Below are 22,948 nucleotides of genomic sequence, written 5' to 3' on the forward strand. Positions count from 1 at the left end.
CCACTGAAGGTCCTGTTCTGTGTCCTGGGGACCCCCCAGCCCTGGGTCACCTGGGCTGCTGGTCTCTAAGACAAGAGCGTCTCTGAGATGCCAGGGTGTCAGAGGGTGGTCTGTGAAAGCTGCAGGATCGGTCACGCTTGCAGGCGTGTGTCATCTTTTGACCTAGGCTTAAGTGTGTGTGGGTGTGTTTTCTCATCAGCAAAAGGGAACTTTTTTTGGAAGCCCTGAATTCTAGGAATAACAACTATGCTAAAAATGGCAAAGATTTCTAAGAGTGGGAATACTGAAATGTGGTTATATCAGCATTTTCCAGTCTGCAAATTAACTGCATTGTACTCAGAGCTTTAAAAAAAATCGTATCAAGGGACTTCCCTGGTGGCCCAGTGGTTAAGACTCAGTGCTCTTAATGCAGGGGGCCTGAATTTGATCCCTGGTCAGAGAAGTAGATCCCACACTCCAATCCCACACGTGACAATGACGTGTGCTGCAGCTAAATTTAAAAAAAAGTAATATCAACAACAGTCACCCAGCTAGTTCTTTTCTTTCTGTTGGAAATGTAACTGTTGATTTATTATAATAGCATCTATTTTCTTATTAATCTAATAACGTCAATTGGTAATGTCCCATGAAAGGGCTGTGTAGAAATATTATACATTTGTTTAATTGAGCATGGAAATCATATCTGGAATGAAATGATGTTTAACTAGATAGACATATCCAGTTCCAAAAATATATTTTACACTCCACATGCATTACATAGTGCAAACCATAGCTTCATTATAATTCAAATTTTTTTTAGCAATTGACTTGGTATAAGCAATCAAATAAGCATCAAGAAATTAGAGAATTTTTTTTTCAGAACAGTATTTGATGGTTAAATTATTAAAAATGAAATAGACTTTCTGGAACAATTGTAGAAATACATTTCAACCCAAACCTCTTAGAATGAGTCAACATACAAGACTGTATATGTTATGTATGTATATGTATACATATACAAATATATATGTATATGCTGAAATATAAAAGGCATATTGAAATAAGTCACGTCAGAATTACACTGTCTATGTCAACATCATAGATGTGTACAATCATGGAAAATAAAAATGTGTGGGGTAGGATATAGCTTATTCATAGAAACAAGAAAAGAATTCTTAGTGGAGGATGACTGGAAATACAGCTGTTTGCTATGCACATCAGTGGAGAGTCACTGTGCACGGACTTTGAGAACTATATATGCCTGTACCTTGATGTGTTTCTGCCAGAAACTGGAAGATTTCCTCCTCTTCTAAGTGTCCCACATAAAATCTATACAGCAGATTTGTTGAATTCATACTAATCTGTATTCAGTATTAAGTTGAATACCTCTTGAAAACTTTGAAAGAAATATTCTCCCTCTTCCAAAAAGTGCATATATTAATGGCTAAAGAAAACAAACTGTCATCTGTTCTGCTAGGCTTTGGCACATAGATCAGTTCTTCACTTGATTAGGAACCAGTGAAAGGACATAAATGTCTTATTTAAGCTAAGCCTTAAATTTTGTTTATTAAACTTTTTACTCCAAAAGAATTGCTGATAATTGTACATTCACAGGGAGTTAAAAGATTGAATAGGGAGATTCTGTGTGCCTTTTATCTATTTTTGCCCCCAGTCTTGCAAAATGATACAGTATCACAACCAGGATTTTGACATTGATACAAACAAGCTAGAGAACATTTCCATCACAGTAAGTACCTTTTTTATGGTCATACTCATCTCTCTCCTTCTCCACCCTCCTCCCTGGTGACCCTGATCTATCCTCAATTTCTAGACTTTTACATTTCAAAATGTTCTATAAATGGAGTTACTTTGTGGATGAGCTTTTTCACTCAGCATAATTCTCTGAAGACTCATGCAAGTGGTTGCTTGTATCAGAAATTAGCAGTTATTGCTGCATAGTATTCCATGGCTTGACTGTATCACAACTTATTTCACCAGTCACCCATTATAGGACATCTGGTTATTTACAGATTTGGAATATTATGAATAAAACTGCTTTGAACATTCATGTACAAGTTTCTGTGTGAACATAAGTTTGCACCTCTCTGGGATAAATGCCCAGGAGTGCAATTGCTGAGTGGTATGACAGTCACTTGTTTAGCTTTGTAAAAAACTGTCAGTTGGTTCTCCAGAGTGGCTGTTCCATTTGATTTTCCCATCAGCTATAGACTGATCCCATTGCTCTGCATCTTTGCTAACATTTGATGTTGTTACTATAATTTAGCAATTTTGGTAGGTGCCCCATGGTATTTATTAGAGTTTTAATTTGCAATTCCATAATGACTGATGATGTTGAATATCTTTTCATGTGCTCACCTGCCATATTATCTTCAGAGAAAGTTTGTTCATGTTCTCCATTGTCTAATTGGATTTTTAAAAAACTGTTGAGTTTTAAGCATTCTCTATCTATTCCAGATGGTAGTCTTTTGTTGAATATGCCATTGGCAGGTTTTTCCTCCCAGTAGGTAGCCTGTCTTTTCATTTTCTTAACATGATGATCTTTTGTAGAACGAAAGTAAAATTTTGATGAAGTCCAATTTATCAAACTTCCCTTTTATGGACTTTAGGCCTTTGGTGTCAAGTCTAAGAAGGCTTAGCTTAGATTAGCCCTAGATCTTAAAGATTTTCTATTTTTAAAAAAAGTTTTATGGCTTTATATTTCATGTTTAGGGTTAGGATCTGTTTTTTAAATTGATTTTTATTGACGTATAGTTGCTTTGCAATGTTGTATTGTTTTCTGCTTTGCAGCAAAGTGAATCAGTTATATGTTTGCATGTAATCCCTCTTCTTTGGATTTCTTTCCCAATCAGGTCACTGCAGAGCATTGAGTAGCGCTCCTTGTGCTACACGTCAGGTCCTCATTAGCCATCTGTTTTAGACATAGTAATGTATATGTGTCAATCCCAACCTCCCAGTTCATCCCCTCCCCTCCCCATCCATACATCTGTTCTTGTCTGTATCTCTATTTCTGCCCTGCAATTAAGTTGATCTGTATCATTTACTCTAGATTCCACATGTAAGTAACATTATACGTTATTTGTTTTCCTCTTTCTGACCTACTTCATTCTGTGTAAGTCTCTTGGTCCATCCACCTCTCTCCAAATTGCACAGTTCTGTTCCTTTTTATGGCTGAGTAATATTCCATTGTATACATGTACCACATCTTCTTATCCATTTCTCTGTTGATGGACATTTAGGCTGCTTCCTCCTCCTGACTATTGTAAACAGAGCTGCTATGAACATCAGGGTGTATGTGTCTTTTTGAATTATGGTTTTCTCTCCTCTTGCCCAGGAGTGGGATCTCTGGGTCATATGGTAGCTCTATTTTTACCCTCAAATTTACTTTATTCTTCTATATTAGACATTGCTATTGTTAAAGAATGCTTTGTGACTTGACTTTTGATAAATAAAGAATTCTGTGCATTTGACTATGCTTTTAAGAACAGGCACTTAAAAATATTTTGACAACTCAAACTCTCTTCATGTCTTAATTTTTTAAACAAAAGTGTAACAATTAATAACACTATTATTTATTTTTTAAGTGAATATTTCCTATATTTTTTGTGTTGTGTTTTTAATGTTTATACAACATACCTAACCCACCAAAGAGGGTTTAGAGTCATTAAAAAAGGGCAGAAAACTGGGTCTTGCTAGATCCCTTATAAATTTCAAATGTAAGTGGTCTCAAATGTGTACTCATAGGTCCTTGAAGGCCTTAGGTATACACAAAGGTATGATTTGGGCACTCCTGTGTATAATTTGTAGAAAATTTAAAATCTAAAGTAATAATCAAATTTCAGAGACTTGTTCTCTTTTTTTGGTAGAAAATAGTAGCCGATCATCCACAGTTAGGTCAGTCATCGCTTTATAGATTTTGCCGATTCAGTGACTGCCTGTGTATTTCAGGAACTCTTTGTCTTGTTCTTAGAACTGGACGTTGTTTGGGCCCCACTCTGTCCACTGTGTGCCGTGCATGCTGGAGTCAGGCCCTGGATGCTGACTTCAGCTCTCTGAGCGTCAGTGTTCTTGTCTGAAAGTGGCAACGATGATGCGTCTCCTTGGTTGTCAGACTCCAGTGAGATGATCCTGTTGAGGGCCTGGCCCACGGATGGGCAGGAAGCATGCCTTCGGCTACTGACTTCTTTCCTCCCTTTTCTTAGATGTGGCCTTTTCTTCCTTTCCAGCCTCTCCCTCTCCCCCTCTTCTCTCTACACCACAGACTGAGCACCTGTGTCTAAGAGAAGGGGACGCTTTGTCACAGCACCAGGAGAGGGGACCTGGGGAGCCTGATGCCGAAGCTGCCCCTCCCGTAATGCACTGTCATGACCTGACCATGACCTAGACCAGGGCTGTGCACCAAACTCAGACATTCTCACGTGGTTTGTCACGTTGCAGGGGGAAAAAGCTTCATGAGTGACCAGTGCATTTTAGCAAGTGAGACTCAAGCATGCATCCTCCATTCAACAGAGGGATGGTAGTGAAAAAGTGAAAGTGTTAGTCACTCAGTCATGTCCAACTCTTTATGATTCCATGGACTGTAGCCCATCAGGCTCCTCTGTCTATGGGATTCTCCAGGCAACACTACTGGAGTGGGTTGCCATTTCCTTCTCCAGGGGATCTTCTTGACCCAGGGATCGAACCTGGGTCCCCTGCACTGCAGGTGAGATTCTTTACCACTGAGCCACCAGGGAAGCCCAGCAGGATGGTAACCCATAGACGAAGATTCCTGCACCCTCACCCTGAGCCCAAGATGACAGCTGTCTGACGCGTATTTAGCTCTTCTGTGGTTGCAATGAGCTTAGAAGCAAGACACGGCTTTGGGCACAACGAGCAACAAACATATTCTCATAATACAAAACAATCACGTTGTACATACAGGCAGAATTTTTGTTTGAATGGAACAGCAGCTGTCTCAACACGTCACTATAACAACCAACAGTGCTCCCACACAGGTGAGTCTGGTTTGAAAGCATGTGAACAGACTCTCTAGGAGGAGTCCCTGTGTGATCTGGGGATTTGCAAACGGCCACTTCACTCTCCTGCCAGCACAGGGGTCCCCGGTGACCTGCTCTCGTCCTGCTCGCTGTCAGGGTGACAGGCCTGCTGTGAACCCTTCCACAAAGAGACAGCAGTCAACCGCTGTCCGGCGGCGCTGCGTAAAAGGTTTCCATTTTACGCAAGCATCGAGGACTTTCCTCTCCCTCCATCAGGCCTTTCTTGGAACGGCTCTGAAGTACTCCTCCCTGGAGATGTCGGCTACTCCTCCATACCATTTCTGAAGCCAGATGTGTTCTATCTTCATCTTCATGAAGAACCACTCATACGGCCGAGGCCACTTTCTCATCACTGGGTGTCTGTGGAAATAAAGAAGTCACCATAGAGCAGTTTTCATTGGAAGGCGTGCCCTCTGGAGCAGAGGGCAGGACGCAGCCTGGGCCAGGTCACAGGGCAGACGCCAGGTCTCTTGGGCTCAGTCGCTTCAGTCGTGTCTGACTCTGTGTGACCCCATGGACTGTAGCCCCCACCAGGCTCCTCGGTCCATGGGCTTCTCCAGGCAAGAATACTGGAGTGGGTTGCCACTCCCTTCTCCAGGGGATCTTCCTGACCCAAGGATCGAGCCTGCGTCTCCTGCATTGCATTCTTTACCCACTGGGCTACGAGGGAAGCCCCCTCTGTGAAACCTGCTCAAACCAGCCAGAGGCCAAAGCCAGGGAGCCAGGGCTGGGGCCTGGGACCCCGAAAGGAGGGCAGGACGCTGTCGTCCCCAGAGGGTGGTGGACAGCTCAAGTCTGGAGCCAGGCAATGTGGTTTGAACCCCAGTTTGGCTGCTGATAAACCAGGATGCCTCACGGGCTATTTGCCCTCTCCTCATTGGTCATGTGGGGTGAGAGGGATGCTGCTGGGATCACAGGGCTGCGTGGGGAACAGACAGTGAGGCTCCCAAGGAACCTGCATGGAGGAAGCATTCAGGGGATGTGGGCCATTGTTATCAGGAAGCATCAAGAAAGGCTTAAAATATCTTTGTATGAAATGTTAAAAGAATTTTGAGCCCTATCTCTTTTTATTTTGTTGTTAAAAACCTGAGTATTTATTTATCTTCTAAATATTTATTGGGACTTCCCTGGCTGTCCAGTGGTTAAGAATCCACCTTCCAATACAGGGGTTTCAGGTTCGATCCCTGGTCTGGGAACTAAGATCCCACATGCCTCAGAGCAACTAAGCCCATGAGCTATGACTAACAAGAAGCTCCAGTGCAGCCAAAATAAATATAAATATATGTTGTTGTTCAGTTGCTCAGTCATGTTCAGTTCTTTGCGACCCCATGGCCTGCAGCACGGCAGGCTCCCCTGTCCTTCACCATGTCCCAGAGTTTGCTCAGACTCATGTCTGTTGAGTCGGTGATGCTGTCTAACCATCTCATCCTCTGTTGTCCCCTTCTCCTCCTGACTTCAATCTTTCCCAGCATCAGGGTCTTTTTCAGTGAGTCAGCTCTTTGTATGAGGTGGCCAAAGTTGGAGCTTCAGCTTCAGCATCCGTCCTTCCAATGAAAATTCAGGGTTGATCTCTCTTAGGATTGACTGATTTGATCTCCTTGCTGTCCAAGGGACTCTCAAGAGTCTTTTCCAACACCACAATTTGAAAGCATCAACTCTTCGGCACTCAGCTGAAGAATTATGGTCCAGCTCTGACATTCATACCTGACTGCTGGAAAAACCATAGATTTGACTAGGTGGACCTTTTTCGGCAAGGTGATGTCTCTGCATTTTATTTTTTCAGCATGGTTGGCAGGATGTCTCTGCGTTTCAGTGTGCTGCTTGTTTATTTGGCTGCACTGGGTCTTGGTTATGGTGTGCAGGCTCAGTAGTTGAGCTGCTTGGGTTTGGTTGCCCCACAGCATGTGGGATCTTACTTCCTGGACCAGAGATCGAACCCACGTCTCCAACATTGCAGGCAGATTCTTTAAGGCTAAGCCACAGGGGAAGCGCCTTAAACCACATACCAACCTTGAAAACATGGCTTGCTTGGCGAATTCTACTTCTTCTGGGGACACGGCGACCATCTGACCAGTGAGCACTAGCCGGGCACAGCGAGGGTCTTCTGGGTCCACGATGTTTTTTCTGCATTTGAAGGACATTTTCCAGATATTAAAAGGATGATAGAACATCAGTTGGATATATGGAGGATTTTACTAAAAAGAGGAAGAAAGTTACATTGCTAGTTATATCATTCAGGTTTTTACATTTTTCTGGAATTACTTGAAAACACTTTGACACGTATGATCCAGAAATCCCACTCCTGGGCATCTATCCAGAGAAAACCATATTCCAAAAAGATACACACACCCCACTGTTCACCGCAGTACCATTCACGACAGCCAAGACAAGGAAACAGCCTCATGTCCGTTGACAGACGGATGGATAAAGATGTGGTCAGATGAGAGATGCCCCCGGGATCTGTACAGAGCAGCGAGCTGACTCTGAACAGGGGCTCCCAGTGAGGGCCTTGCAGAGCCCTGGCCTGGCCCGTGTGCTCTTGACTAGCACTTCCCAAGTTGTCTCCTGCCCCGAGGATGCAGACTGACATCTAGCGTCCACAAACACACCTGTTACGCTGCCTGTGTGAAAATATTTTAACTTTTTAATTTTATTGGAACACAGTTGATGCACTGTGTTCCAATAAAATTACAGGAATGTTGTGTTAATTCCTGCTTGCAGCCAAGTGCTTCAGTTATAATATATAAAATAGTAAAATATTTAATATATTTTATTATTTAAAAAATATTCTTTTACATCACAGTTTATCATAGGATAGTGAATATAGTTCCTTGTGCTATACAGTAGGACCTTATTGCTTATCCATTCTAAATGTAATAGTTCACATCTACCAGCCCCAAACTCCCAGTCCGTCCCTCCCCCAATACCCTCCTCCTTGGCAACCTCAAGGCTGTTCTCTACATCTGTGAGTCTATTTCTGTTTCGTAGATAAGTTCATCGTGTCATAGTTTTGATTCCATATATAAGTGACATTATATGATATTTGTCTTTTTCTTTCTGACAGATGTGGTACATATGTACAATGGAATATTACTCAGCCATAAAAAAGAGTGAAATAATGCCATTTGCAGCAACATGGATAGACAGACCTAGAAATGATCACACTTAGTCAAGTCAGAAAGAGATTTGAGGGGCTTGAGGTGTTGGGGAAAAGTTCTTTTTATTTTATATACTTCTATATTTTGAATATTATAATTATGTAATGAAGAAAAGTGGTTTCCAGGGGCTAGGGGCCAGATAGGGAGTTTGGTAAAAGGGTATGAACTTGCAGCTATAAGATGAAAAAAGTCTGAGAATCTAATTTATAACATGGCAACTCTTGTTAACAATGCTATATTGTATAGTTGAAATTTTCTGAGAAGAGAACTTAAATGTTCTCACAAAAAAGATAAACAGGAGGTGACAGATATGTTAATTAACTGCATGGTGGGATTTTTTTTAGCTTTTTATTTTGCACTGGTATCAGCCAATTAATAAAGTTGTGACAGTTTCAGGGGACAGCAAAGGCGCTGAGCTGCACAAATACATGTATCCCTTCTCCCCCAGACTCCCCTCCTGGCCAGGCTTCCAGGTAACATTGAGCACAGAACATTGTGTATCCTTGTGGGACCCAGTACATCCTTGTTGCTGATCCATTTTAAATGTAGCAGTGTGTACATACCCATCCCAAATTCCCTAAGTATCCCTTTTCCCCTTCCTTTCTCCCACCCCCCCCCCACCAACAACCATAAGTTCATTCTCTAAATCTGTGAGTCTCTTTTTGCTTTGTAAGTAAGTTCATTTGTATTTTTTCTTAGATACCACATATAAGGGATATCACACGATACTACTCCTTCTCTGACTTACTTCACTTGATGACACTCCCTAGGTCCATCCACGTTGCTGCAAATGGCATTATTTCATTCTTTTTAATGACTAAATAATATGCCATTGTATATATATATACACACCACATTTTCTTTCACATCTTCTTTATCCATCCCTCAGCTGAGGGCCATTTAGTTTGCTTCCACGTCCTGGCTATTGTTAACAATGCTATAATGAACCCTGAGGTGCAGGTATCCTTTCGGATCATGTTTTTCTCCAGATATATGCCCAGGAATGTGACTGCAGGGTCATACGGTAGGTCTAGTTTTATTTTTTTAAGGATTCTCTCTACTCTTCTCCTTACTGGCTGTAAGGTGGTGGGAATTTTTGCACAATGTGTATGTATATCAAATCATCAGGGTGTGTACTTTAAATATCTTATAATTTTGTCAATTATCCCCAATAAAGCTGGGAAAAGACCAAAAAAATAACGGTCATATACCATTATCTCCTGGTGGGCAGTGAAGGGGTAAGTCAGCAGACCTGGGTTCTGAAAGGCCTGTCTTCAGGAGGACCAACCCCTGACTGGCTCCTCGAAGATACCTCTGAGCCCTTGAGATGTCCTACTTCATAAGCATGTTTTTGTGCCTGAGGCCCTGGGCCATGCTGGGTCAGCTTGACCTCCTGGGCCCTGAGTCTGAGTAGCTAAGAAAAATCATGCAGATGTTGAAACTGCCAAGTGACTGGATTCCAATAAAAACCCTGGATACCAAGGCTCAGGTGAGCTTCCCAGGTTGACAATATCTTGCACTTATTGTCACACATCATTTGTGGGAGGATTAAGTATATCCCCATGTAATTTTAGTGGGAAGGGGCCCTTGGAAGCTCAGGCCTGTTTTTTTCTGGACTTCATTTCATGCACATTTTGCCCTTGATGGCCTTGATCTGTATCCTCTCACTGGAATAAACCACGAGCTCTTGAGTCCTGTGAGTTCTTCTAAGGAGTCTGAGCCCGGTACAGTCTTGGGACCCCGGTACAGCTGACCAAGGAGACTCTGAGGATGCTCTTTTCAAAGATGGTGTAAATCACAAAACGGCAGCTTTGAGGCTTGATTCATTAGAACTCATTCCTGTCCATTATAACATTAACTTGAGAAAGGTATATTTGTTAAGCAAAACATATATTTTGCTTATACTTAGGGAACTTGTTTTCACCTGCCTACAAGTTTTTCTTTATTACACACCCTGTTGAGTCATAACAAGAGAAAGAGTGGACACGCCCACAGGTTCAGGTAAATTGCTTCATGTGAGAACATTGTGTACCATTTGAAAGTGTTACCATTCGTAGTGGTTTTGACACTGCAAAAATGTTGTTGCTGAATTGTGAATTTTTCTAAGATGAAAGAAGGATGGGAGGCAATCTACATAATAGCTGTAAACACTGAATTGACAGTGAAGCTTGTATGAAAACCTGAGATGGATAGGAGAAAGTAAAAATAGTAAATGGGAACGAAATTTACATATACCCGACAAGACTGTCATCAGTTGTATCGAATTTGTTTGCTATTAAAGCCATTTTTTCCCCACAAACTTGCTCCATCATGAAAGCAATGAAATGAAGATTCATAAGTAAGTCATGATAGAAGAACACATTGCATTTAAGAAGGGAGCATTTTGCATCTCCACTGGTGGTGATTACACCAGCTAGAAAGAAGGGGTGTGTGTGTGTGTGTGTGTGTGTGTGTGTGTGTGTGTGTGTGTGTGTGTGTGTGTGTGTGTGTGTGTGTGTGTGTGTGTGTGTGTGTGTGTGTGTTAGTTGCTTAGTCGTGTCTGACTCTTTGCAACTCCATAGACTGCAGCCCTACCAGGCCCCTCTGTCCATGGGATTCTCCAGGCAAGAACACTGGAGTGGGTTGCCATTTCCTTCTCCAAAAGGAACTAAAGAAAGAAAGTGAAGTAGCTCAGTCGTGTCCGACTCTTTGTGACCCCACGGACTGCAGCCTACCAGGCTCCTCCATCCATGGAATCCTCCAGGCAGGAGTACTGGAGTGGGGTGCCATTTCCTTCTCCAAAAAAGAAGATAATGTGTTTAAATAGGTAAATTGAAAGCTTTTCATTTACACAGTAGGTAACCCCTCTAAACATCATATAACTTCCTTCCCACCTATGATAGGCAGGATAATAGCCCCTTAAAAAGTCCACATACTAATCTTTGAAACGTGTGACTATGTTACCTTCCTTTTTTCTAAACTTTTAGTTTTATATTGGCATATAACCAATTAACAACGCTGTGATAGTTTCAGATGCACAGCAGAGCAACTCAGCCATACAAATACATGTGTCCACTCTCCCCCAAACTCCCCTCCCACCCAGGCTGCCACCTAACATTGAGCAGAGTTCCCTGTGCTGTAGAGTAGGTCCTTGTTGGTGACCCATTTTAAACATGGCAGCGTGTACACGTCCACCCCAAACTCTCTAATGTGTCACCTTTCATGGCCAAGGGGAGTTAATCAGCTGACCTGGATTGTCAACCTGGGATCAATGTGATCCCAAAGATCCTTAAAAGTGGAAAAGGGAGGCAAAAGAGAAGGTTGGAGTGATGTGATGGGAAAAATACTCTCCTGGCCATAGCTGGCTTTGAATATGGGAGGGGGTCCTGAACTCAGGAGAGAAGAGAGCCTCTGGAAGCTGGAAAAGGCAAGAGAATGAATTTTCCCCTGAAGCCTGTTGTCTGTTCTTTAGACAAAATATTACATCTTATAAGGATTATAGAGCAAAATAATGGAAGAGATGTTGCTGGTGCTGTTTGGAAGCCTTGAATGGCCTTGTTCTGTCTGGACCAGTCCAGGGTTTTTAGGGGCCCACTCCCCTACCTGGGGGTGTTGGCACTACGGGCACAAAGGAACCGCCTGCTCTGCCCCCTTGAACCTCCAGAGGTCTTCTGTATTCCTCTTGTTTCCTGCTCAGCATCTACACAGGCTCCCTCGTCTGCGACACCATCTGCTACTCCTTGACCCCTGACTCTAGCTTAACTTCATTCCTTGGCTCCTAAGGGAGCAAGAAAACATCACTATTAAAGATTTTTAACAGTGACTGCTGCCGATTTTGCATTTGTGCATCTCTGTGCATCTCTGAGGTTGAGGTGGAGTGGAGTGGAGCAGATTCATCTCAGGAAGGGTCACTTTTTCTTTTCAGATAGTCTTTTTTGTAATATCTTGGCCCAATTTATGTATTTATATTTATTTATTTTTACTTTTTGTCATGTGGCATGTGGGATCTTAGTTCCCTGACCAGGGATCGAACCCATGCCCCCTGCCTTGGGAGCACAGAATCTTAACCACTGGACACCAGGGAAGTCCAACACTATTTTTTTTGTTAAACAGTCTGTTCTGGAATAACAATGAAAGTTATTTGGGTTCATCTGCAGGCCCTTCCAGCCTCTATTTTCTGAGCCTCTGAACAAGTTGGTCCACTTTCATGCTGTTGATGCCATTTCCCGTCCTGTTTGATGTTCTTATCCATGGCTGCTCTGCGTTTCTTGGGATGAAATCTTTGTCATTTGGAAGCCTTGGCCATGTGTCTTTGTAGGACAGGCTGCTACATTTCTGTGTGTGTCTTGGGCTAGGATTTTCTCTGATCTAGCATCAAGTCTTGTGATTCAATAGACTCCAGAGGGACACATGCAGAGGGACAAGACATGCAAAAGGGGGGACTAGGTCCACTCCCAGGCAGGAGAGCAGCAGGGATGCTAAAAACAGTTCACTCTAACGGGCAAAGCACGACTTCACAGGACTGGCCAATTTACAACCCATTCGTCTGCAGTTCTCACCTGTCTCTATCATTTTGCAGTGCTAAGAATATATTAAAATTTATATTCATTGATTGCATATCACATGTGAGTCATTTTAATATCTATATTTAAAAAACATGTATATTATAAATACAAACAATCATGACTCCCTCAAAATACCAATGAGAGCCTCAGCATACATCAGGATGAATTACTGTGTTTCTCTCCACACTTGCAAATGCCGTGAAACTGGTACATCCAGTGGGTTGAATAAAGCCTCCCCGCAAAGATGTCCACATCCTATCCCCCAGAACGTATGACTGTTACTTATACGGCAATAAGGACTTCATAGATACGATTAAGTTAATGACCATGAGATGGGACATTTCTCCTGGATTATCTGGATGGGCCCAATGTAAACAGAAGGGTCCTTAGAGAGGGAGGCAGAAGGTCAGATTAGAGGACATGTGCTCAGTCGCTCAGTGTCCAACTCTTTGTGACCCTATGACCACAGCCTGCCAGGCTCCTCTGTCCATGGGATTCTCCAGGCAAGAATACTGGAGTGGGTTGCCCTGCCTTCCTCCAGGGGATCTTCCTGGCCCAGGGATCAAACACATATCTCCTGCGTCTCCTGCATTGAAGATGGATTCTTTACCCATTGAGCCACCTAGGAAGCCCAAGAGAATACAGTGCAGGGTAATAGCATTCAATTAAATATGGCCTGAGATGGGAGTCAAGAGAACTGTACTGGCAAAAACATACATACATATATATACATATATATATTTTAAACATATATATATATATTTTAAACATACATATATTAATAGATGAATGGAACAGAATAAAGCCTGGAAATAAACCCATACACCTATGGTCAACTAGTCTTTGACAAAGGAGGCAAAAATATACAATGGAGAAAAGACAGTCTCACATAAATCAGTGAAGTTAGAACACTCCCTCACACTATACATAAAAACAAATTCAGAGTGTTTTAAAGACCTAAATAGAAGACATGACATCATAAAATTCCTAGAACAGAACATAGCCAAGGCATTCTCAGATAAAAATTGCAGCAATTTTTCTTAGCTCAGTCTCCCAAGACAAATGAAACGAAAACAAAAATAAACAAATGAGACCTAATCAAACTTAAAAGTCTTTTGCACAGCAAAGGAAACCATCAACAAAATAAAAAGACAACCTGTGGGCTGGGAGAAAATATTTGCAAATGATGCAACTGACAAGTGGTTAATCTCCAAAACATACAAACAACTCAAAAAACTCAACGTCAAAAAGACAAACAACCCAGTCAAAAAATGGGCGAAATAGACATTTCACCAAAGGAGACATACAGATGGCTAACAGGCACATGAAAAGATGCTCAATATCACTGATTATTAGAGAAATACAAGTCAAAACCTTGGTGAAGTATCACCTCACACTGGTCAGAATGGCCACCATCAAAAAGTCTACAAATAATAAATGCTGGAGAGGGCATGGAGAAAAGGGAACCCTCCTACACTGGTGGTGGGAATGTAACTGGTGCAACCACTACAGAAAACAGTGTGCAGGTTCCTTAAACTAAAAATAGAGTTACAACATGATCTAGCAACCCCACTCCTGGGCATATATTTGGAAAAGACAAAAACTCTAATTCAAAAAGATACATGTATGCTGAAGTTCACAGCGGCACTATTTACAACAGCTGGACATGGAAGCAATCTGTGTCTATCGACAGATGAATGGATAAAGATATAGTACATATGTACAATGGACTATTATACAGCCATAAAAACAGTGAACTAATGCCATTTGCAGTGACATGGATGGACCTTGAGGGCATTACACTAAGTCAGATAAAGACAAATGCTGCATGATATCCTTATATGCGGAAGCTACAAAAGCCAAACACATTGAAACAGATTCAGTGGTGGTTATGAGAATCTAGGGGCTTGGGAACTGGGGAGATGTTGCTCAAAGAGCACAAGTTTGCAGTCAGAAGATGACTAAGTCCTAGAGATCTAAAGTCAGCACAGTGATCACACTCAATGTTGTCGTCAACAACATTCAGTCATTCCGTCGTGTCCGACTCTTTGTGACCCCATGGACTGCAGCATGCCAGGCTTCCCTGTCCTTCACCATCTCCCTGAGCTTGCTCAAACTCATGTCCTTCGAGTCATCGATGCCATCCAACCATCTCATCCTCTGTCGCCCCCTTCTCCTCCTGCTCTCCATTTTTCCCAGCATCTTTTCCCAGGGTCTTTTCTAGTGAGTCGGTTCTTTGCATCAGGTGACCAAAGTACTAGGGCTTCAGCATCAGTCCTTCCAATGAATATTCAACATTACTGTGTTATAAATGTCAAAGTTGCTATGAGACTAGATCTTAAATGTTCTCACCACAAAAAAGAAATGATAATTATGTGATGTGATCAAGTTGTTAGCTAGGACTGTAGGGGTAACATATTGTAATACATAAATGTATCAAATCAACATGTCAATTATCACAATTTTTAAAAAAGCACTTCTGAGCTACATGCCAAACACATACATCAGCTTAGATGACAAGTTTTCAGGTTGAAGCTCTACACTTAATAGAGTTAGTTGCTCAGTCCTATCTGACTCTTTGTGACCCCATGGACTGTAGCCCACCAGGATCCTCTATTCATGGAATTCTCCAGCCAAGAATACTGGAGTGGGTTGCCATTCCCTTCTCCAGGGGATCTTTTCAACCCAGAGATTGAACCTGTGTCTCCTGCATTGAAGGAGGGCCTAAATCACATATTAAGTGAATTATTAATTATTAGGGGTCATTAACTTAATTATTAGGGATCATATTAATTATTAGGGATCAGGCATTATTTTTATTCTGAGAGGTAGGTGGCACCCCTAGGCAGGGTCTCCTAGGCCATATTCAGGATTTTGTTATCTTTTCCTAATGAAAGAGTTTAAGCAGGAGAATCTCAGGATTGTGTGGATCTTGTCTGGGTTTTGAAAGATGCCCAGGTAGAGCACTGGGTAAACTGAACTGCCTCCGGCTGGATGGACGGATCTCCACTGTCAGCTCCGGTGCAGGGGGTGGGGGGAGCGGGGTGGAGGGTTGGGGTGGGGTGTAAGTGGCAGGGCCTTATCCAGGCTGCATTTTATGGTGCACTGTTGCTCTGATTATTACCACCTCCCTCCCCCAAAGAAGCACTTCCCTGGTGTCTCAGCAATAAAGAATCCTCCTGCAATGGAGGCGACTTGGGTTCCATCCCCGGGTCAGGAATATCCCCTGGAGAAGGACACGGCAACCCACTCCAGTATTCTTGCCAGGAGAATCCCATGGACCGAGGAGCCTGGTGGGCTACAGCCCATGGGGTCACAAACAGTCAGACATGAGTGAAGCGACCGAGCATGCCCCTTAAGAACTGACATCTGTTCACTTAATATGTTTTTCATGCCTTGCATAAAGAAGTACAGCATTTTGGAGCTGGGAGGAATTTTACCTGAGTTCCTAAAGCATCACTACATTACAGGTGAAGACAACTGAGACTCCGGGGGTGAAGGGACTCTCCCGAGGTCTCCCCCCACCTCTGCCACCCCTGTGGGGGTGTCCCTCCTATGCACCCCCCCTCCAGAAGCTAGCTGGGTGCAGACATCTCCCTAGCAGCACCACATTTTTATTTCAGACAAAGGTGTTACAGTGTTCCATTTTTGCCTAACTGTCCTTTCTTTTTTTTTTAAAAAGAAGTAACATTTATTTATTTTAAAATATTTATTTAGTTATTCTGCTGTGCTAGGTCTGTTAGTTTCATCATGTGGGATCTAGTTCCCTGACCAGGGATCAAACCCGGGCCCCCTGCATTGGGAGTGTAGAGTCTTAGCCACTTGACCACCAGGGAAGTCCCTAGAAAGTTTTCGAGAAAGTGATTTTAGGGACTCTGGGTCTTCATTGCGCATACCTCATGGGGACAGGTAGAAGAACAATAAATAGACTATGCAGCATGTTCCTGGGGGACAAACCACTGGCTCTTCCGTCTCTACCCTCTCCTCCCCACCTCCACCTTTGCCATCACAACAAGAGCCGTCATTTACTCACCCGTGTTATGCAAGACACTCAAATCTTTCCAACCCTCCCCATAGGAGGTGGAAATTACTATTTCCATTTCACAGATGAGGAAATGGAGGCTCCCAAAGTTCACTAACTTTGTGCCCCAAATCACACGCCTCATGAATGGTAGAATTCTATCGATCTGATTCCATGGCTTATAATACATTCTTACAACATATGTTGCTGATGTATCTGGAACACACTGACACTAGACTTTTATAGGTTTTTTTTGGCTGTGCCCCTTGGCATGGCGGGATCTTAGCTCCCCAACGGGGATCAAACTGTACCTCCTGTGTTAGAAGCAGAGTCTTAACCGCTGGACCACCAGGGAAGTCCCTGGCATTAGACTTGAAAAAAATAAATTTTAGAATATTTTATTTATTTGTTTATTTATTTGACTGTGCTGGGTCTTAGCTGTGGCATTAGGGATATATTTCCCTGACCAGGGATTGAACCCAGGTCCCCTGCATTGGGAGCTCAGAGTCTTAGCCTGTCGACCACCAGGGAAATCCCCCCAGCACTAGACCTTTAATTGCTTGAAATGATCTGTATTTTAAACCAAGATCAGCTTCACATTTCAGTTTCATATCTTCCAAAGGTGTGTCTTAGGGACATAAAATAGAAACATGAAAAACCATCTGGAAGCTGCCTAAGTGGTTACGATCATTGCTATCCTCAGAATAAAGTTGTTGCTTTGATAATTTTTTTCAAAACAAAAAAGAACCTTCAAAACTCCCTAGCTCATCACTTAATTCCATAGATGATGAAAGCAGCATGGAGACCCCAGTGCCTTGGCCACAGTCTTGGAATCTGGTGAGAGCCAGAGCTGGGATCAAAAACAGCGCTGGCCGAGTGGCGAGGACACGGCTTTGCATCTCCGGGCCCCACGAACGCCACAAGCTCCCTGCGTTGTGTAGGGGAGCTGGGTGAGGGAGGCCAGGCCTTTGCTTACCTGCAGAACTCTCCCTCAGATTCTGGCAGCAGGAGCGAGGCCATGGGGTTCTTCATCAGATCGGCCACAAGGAGGTCCTTGGGTGTCACATAGAAGAAAGGAATCCCAGTACTGTTGTCGAAGGGGCCATCACTGATGGGCAGGCAGGTCCCAAATGGCAGGCCTGGGATCTAACAAACATCAAGGAAAAAAAAGACCTTTTCAATACAGGGCTGTGGACTGACTTGAGCTGGGAGCTAAGCCTGTGTCTCTGACCAGAAAACAGAGCCCTGGGGATGCGAAGGCAGCATGACGTGACCACGGTTTTGACAGGTCATGAGCCCAGGCAGAGTGGTTCCAGTCTACCCACTTTACCTGTTGATGGCTTCATGATTTCTATAGAGGAGCTTAGCAGTGGCACCTGTGGATGGGGGATGGTGAGGGAATTACTCTTGAAGCTTCAGAAAAACAGCAAACACACTGTATTGGGACTTCCCTCATGGTCTAGTGGTTAGGACTCCACTCTTCCACATGGGGCCCAGGTTCGATCCCTGATCCGGGAACTAAGATCTCACATGCCATGTGGTGTGGCCCAAAACAAACCAAAAAATTAAGGGACAAAATAAAAAACTAATTAATTAAAAAACCACTCTATTAAATTGAAAGTTATTTGGGGGAAAGGCAACGAAATTCTTGGAGGGGTGGAGGGATCACTAAAGACCTTTCTCACAAGCTGCCCCGGGAATCCCACTGCCTTCACCACCTGCCCCAAATTTTTGGCAACTCTGGGGGTAGAATTTAAACCTCACCTCTTACCTGGTCTTTGGAATCCAGGAACTTTCTGTTATAGTTTCCTTTAGGGTTATACTGCTTCCTCACTTCTCAGTCAAAATTTTATTGTAGTAAATAATATTTCAGTCATATAATTCAGTAACTTAAGGGAATTTATTTCTTATCCCATTAGCTTCAAGGAAGACACAGAAGCAGGCAAAAGCAATTTCTGTTCACGCTCATTCAGTACAGCAGGTGAAATTCTCAGACATAGACACAAATATTTCTCAGGTTTTTCCCAAGCCCTGCTGGGTCCAGCATCATGACCTTTACCCTTTATAGAGTGTGTTTCTCATTGTTACTTAGCTCAGCACTCGGGGCTGTCTTTGAAGTATCACTCAACAACAGTATGTAGAATTGTGATAAGGGGAGGCTTTAACCTTTGAAGAAATCCTACAAAATGGTAGCATGTCATTACCAGATCCTGTTTTTCAGCTGGTCATTCACAAACTTTGCGATGGGGTCGCAAATAGTCGGATACGACTGAGCGCCTGAACTGAACTGATTCACAAACTGGCTGGAGTCACGCTGGGCACACACTCCAGGCACGTAGTACATGTTCTCTGAATTTATTGGATTTGGTGTAAATGTCGATAGTGGGAAAGGGACCTACTAACAAGGTTAAGAAAAGGGATGTTGAAAGTCATAATATCTTTGAATACTTTGGCCTTAGACTTCTAAGTGCTGGAAGTGATCTATATTTTAAACCAAAATCAGCTTGATATCCTCTGAAGGTGTGTCTTAGGAGCATAAGATATTGCTGTGGAAAACTATTTGAAGGCTGTGAGAGATGTTAAGATCATCACCATCATCAGAATAAAGTTGTCATTTAGATTCTTTTTTTTCCCAAGGCATAAAAAGACCTTCAGAACTACCTGCTGCTGCTAAGTCACTTCAGTCGTGTCCAACTCTGTGTGACCCCATAGACGGCAGCCCACCAGGCTCCCCCGTCCCTGGGATTCTATAGGCAAGAACACTGGAGTGGGTTGCCATTTCCTTCTCCAATGCATGAAAGTGAAAAGTGAAAGGGAAGTAGCTCAGTCGTGTCCAACTCCCGGCAACCCCATGGACAACAGCCCACCAGGCTCCTCCATCCATGGGATTCTCCAGGCAAGAGTACTGGAGTGGGGTGCCATTGCCTTCTCTCCAGAACTACCTAGTCCAATATAATTTCATAGATGAGGAAAGAGAAGTGAAGGACCCAGTGACTTAGCCACAGTTTCGGAGCTGGTGAGACCCGGATCTGGGCCCAGAAACTTCCACCGCCCCCCACTCCATGACCTACAAGTGCCATAATAAAATAAAACTTTTTTTGCATTAAATAAATAGGGGTTCAAATTATTGCCCTGTAATAAAACCCTTACAACTATCTCTTTTTAAAAATTTATTAATTTATTTTAATTGGAGGATAATTACTTTACAATATTGTGATCGTTTTTGCCATATGTCTATCTCTTTTTTTTCTTTCTTTCTTTCTTTCTTTATTTTTTCAGTGGGTTTTGTCATACATTGATATGTTTTTAAAGTTTTTTTTTTTTTTTAAGTGGACTGTTTATTTACTGAATTTGTTACAATATTGCTTCTGTTTTTTGTCTTTTGGAACTCAAGGCAGGTGGGATCTTAGCTGCCCATCAGGGATGGAAGCACACCCCTTGCATGGGAAGGCCAAGTCCCAACCACTGGACCACCACTGGACTCCTTGCATCTATCTCAACAGCCCTAAAATCTTTATGGGGGTGTTCATGTAGGAATGCTACGTCCTCATCAAGTAACCATGTTATTTCAGCTTCAGGTGGAATCACGTCTAGCAGGTGAATAAAATAACCTGTGAAATGAAGGATGACAGCTGCAGCTGGTAACAGCGCTGACACTCCAACACTCACAGCTTCAGCACAGTAAGCCTCCTTCCCAGAACAATTCTCGAATGCCATTGTTTTAAACGTAAATTTCCACCAAAGCCACCGTCCTGGTGCCAGCAGGTGACAGGGCAATTCCGGTCAGTGCGCGGGAATGGGGCTGGACGCAGGGAAGGGCTGGATGTGCTACTTGATGATGCCAAAGGCAGCTCTGGCTTCTTTTGTCCAGGTCTCTGGTCAGGCGTGGTGATCTGCACCCCCTCTTTGGCCATTTCAAGACCGCGCTTAGGTCCTCAGCCACCTGGCAGGAAGCCTGCTTGTCTGTCGTCCTTCCCCTCGCACCCCCCCGCCCCGGGTTTGCCCCGGTAACCGAAGCAGAATCTGCTTTCATTAATTACACGCTGTCCACCCCAATCCAGACCCCCGCGCGGGTCTGCTAGACCTGGATCGGAGCACGGGAGTGGCCCCAGGCTCTCCGGGTCCCCTGGGCGCGCCAGGCACGCCCCTGCACGCGGCTCCGGCGGGGGCGGCTTACCTTCTCATGGGCGGACACGGTGGCCAGACAGCCCCAGGCGCTGGCGTGGGCCAGGAAGCGGGCGATGCCCGGGCGCAGCCTCGCGCCGCCCTCGCGCGGGTAGGAGAACATCCCGGGCGGCGCGGGGGGCGGCCTGGCGCGGGCCGCGCCCTCCGGGGGAGGCAGGTGTGCGTCCTCCTTGTGCGCCGAGGCCGGAAAGCTCCGCTGCCAGAGGCTGCCCGAGTCTCCCAGCAGCGCGGGCAGCGCCTCCTCCGTGGAGGCTCCGTCGAGCTCCTCGTCCACCTCGTTGGTGACGGCCCAGGACACGGAGCTCACGATCACGTAGCCCGCGGCCGGGGACAGCAGGGCGCCACACCACAGCAGCCAGGACAGGCGGGGCCCGGGCCGCCGGCCGCGGCGCCGCGACATCTTGCGGAGCGCGCGGGGCCCGGGGGACCCCGAGAGGGACGCGCCGCCCCCGCCGCAGGTGCCCGGGTGGGGCCCCGGGCGGTCCTCGCCGCCGCGCGCTGCGCTGGGAGGTGGGGCTCCGCACGCACTGCAGCCCGGGTGCGCAGTCCCCGCTGCGCGCCCGCCCGGCCGGGGCTGCGCTGCTTCTCCGAGTGGATGGCTCAGCGTTCTGCAGCCAGATGCGGGGTGGTTGAGGTCCAGCGCGCTCCTCCACTCACCAACTGTGCGGCCCTGCAGAGTCACGTAGCCTTTCTCTGCCCGGCTCCTTTATTAGGAAACACAGAAAATAGTATTTACATCGCGGGGGTGAGGGATGGGAGGATGAAAGCGGTTAATGTTCGGAGACGTTTAGGCCAGTGCGTGGCGTGGAGCAAGCGCTGTGTGCTGTGAAATAGACAAGAGGCAGGGGTGGTTGTCATTTGGTCGAGGAGCAAGCAGAGCGAAGGGGGATGGTGAGATTCGTCTTACCAAGTCTTCTGAGGCCAAAGCCCTGTCCGCTTGCTCTGTAAGGACCGTGGTCGTCTTACACTTGGCTGTGACAGGAGAGCGTTGCCACCAGTTCATCTAAAACTCCAAGTAAAGAACCCACCTGCAGGAGACTGCAAGTCCATCCCTGGGTCAGGAAGATCCCCTGGAGGAGGGCATGGCAACCCACTCCAGTGTTCTTGCCTGGAGAATTTCACGGACACAGGAGCCTGGCGGGCTGCAGTCCATGGGGTCGAAAGCAGTGAGACATGACTGAGCACGGGGCAGGGCATCTAAAATCACAATCAAAAAATGAATAAAATAAAATAAAATCACAATCAAAGTGCTCACTACTCACATGTTGTGGCTCACACAGCAGGTAGGGATTGCAAGTGGTCGCCGCACAGTTTGGGAAAAAGAAACTAGAGACTGAATTAAAGTTTTAAAGATGGGACCGCGGACTCAAGACCTCTTGGGTCCAGAGCCCTGTTCCTCAGGCCCACATCACTCTTATTTAGTCTTGGCAAGCAGGAAGTACCCTTTGTGCTACGATGAAGTCAGCCTCCTGTGTCCCCGGTCACATCTCCCATTTTATTGACTACTTTAAACTATTTTCTTGTACAAGGGCTATCACCTAGCTGGAGGTCATAAACCTGCATATGCCTTGGGAAAACATCTTAGTGTGTGCACAAGCAGTGTTCTGAACTTGTGCTGACCCGGTGTTCCAAGGTCCACACTGTTTTTCTTTAGCTTAGCAGGGGATGACAACCCCAATTGATCAACCTGATGTATTTTTATTTGGCTTATGCTGTATTGCTATATTTTGCTTTTATTCTTTTCCCATGGTGATTTTCTCAAGGCTTAGCCAGAGCAACAGGTGGCTGATTATTAACCCCTGCACTTATACACTAAAATAAAGGTGAGGGACTTCCAGCTCCCATGCAGGGGGCCCTAGTTTGGTCCCTGGTTGAGGAACTGGATCGCACATGCCTCAACTGTAAGTTCATATGCTGCACCGAGCATGCGAACTCTTGATTATCCCTCGTGGGTCAACTGAGACCCTGGCGCAGTCAGATAGAGAGAGAGAGGGAGAATAAATGCCC

The 22,948-nt window shown here is 44.6% G+C and overlaps 1 protein-coding gene across 1 annotated transcript; it reads right to left on the reverse strand.

Moving 5' to 3' along the window:
* Window positions 1-635: 635 nt before the first annotated feature.
* Window positions 636-21,615, reverse strand: CREG2 (cellular repressor of E1A stimulated genes 2). Its single transcript, XM_043467974.1, has 4 exons — window positions 20,934-21,615; window positions 17,733-17,902; window positions 7,044-7,157; window positions 636-5,393 (listed from the first exon to the last, which is right to left on the reverse strand). The coding sequence occupies exons 1-4, from the start codon at window positions 21,339-21,341 to the stop codon at window positions 5,246-5,248; spliced, it is 840 nt and encodes a 279-aa protein (XP_043323909.1). The 5' UTR covers window positions 21,342-21,615; the 3' UTR covers window positions 636-5,245.
* Window positions 21,616-22,948: the final 1,333 nt, after the last annotated feature.

The sequence above is a fragment of the Cervus canadensis genome, chromosome 5 (assembly GCF_019320065.1).
Source record: "Cervus canadensis isolate Bull #8, Minnesota chromosome 5, ASM1932006v1, whole genome shotgun sequence".
Lineage (NCBI taxonomy): Eukaryota > Metazoa > Chordata > Mammalia > Artiodactyla > Cervidae > Cervus > Cervus canadensis.

Coding starts and splice junctions, on each gene's coding strand:
- CREG2 (XM_043467974.1), bottom strand. CDS start 21,341: ATGTCGCGGCGCCGCGGCCGGCGGCCCGGGCCCCGCCTGTCCTGGCTG. Junction 17,903..20,933: donor CCGTGTCCGCCCATGAGAAG/GTAAGCCGCCCC, acceptor GATGTTTGTTAG/ATCCCAGGCCTGCCATTTGG. Junction 5,394..7,043: donor AAGCAAGCCATGTTTTCAAG/GTTGGTATGTGG, acceptor TTATTTCCACAG/ACACCCAGTGATGAGAAAGT.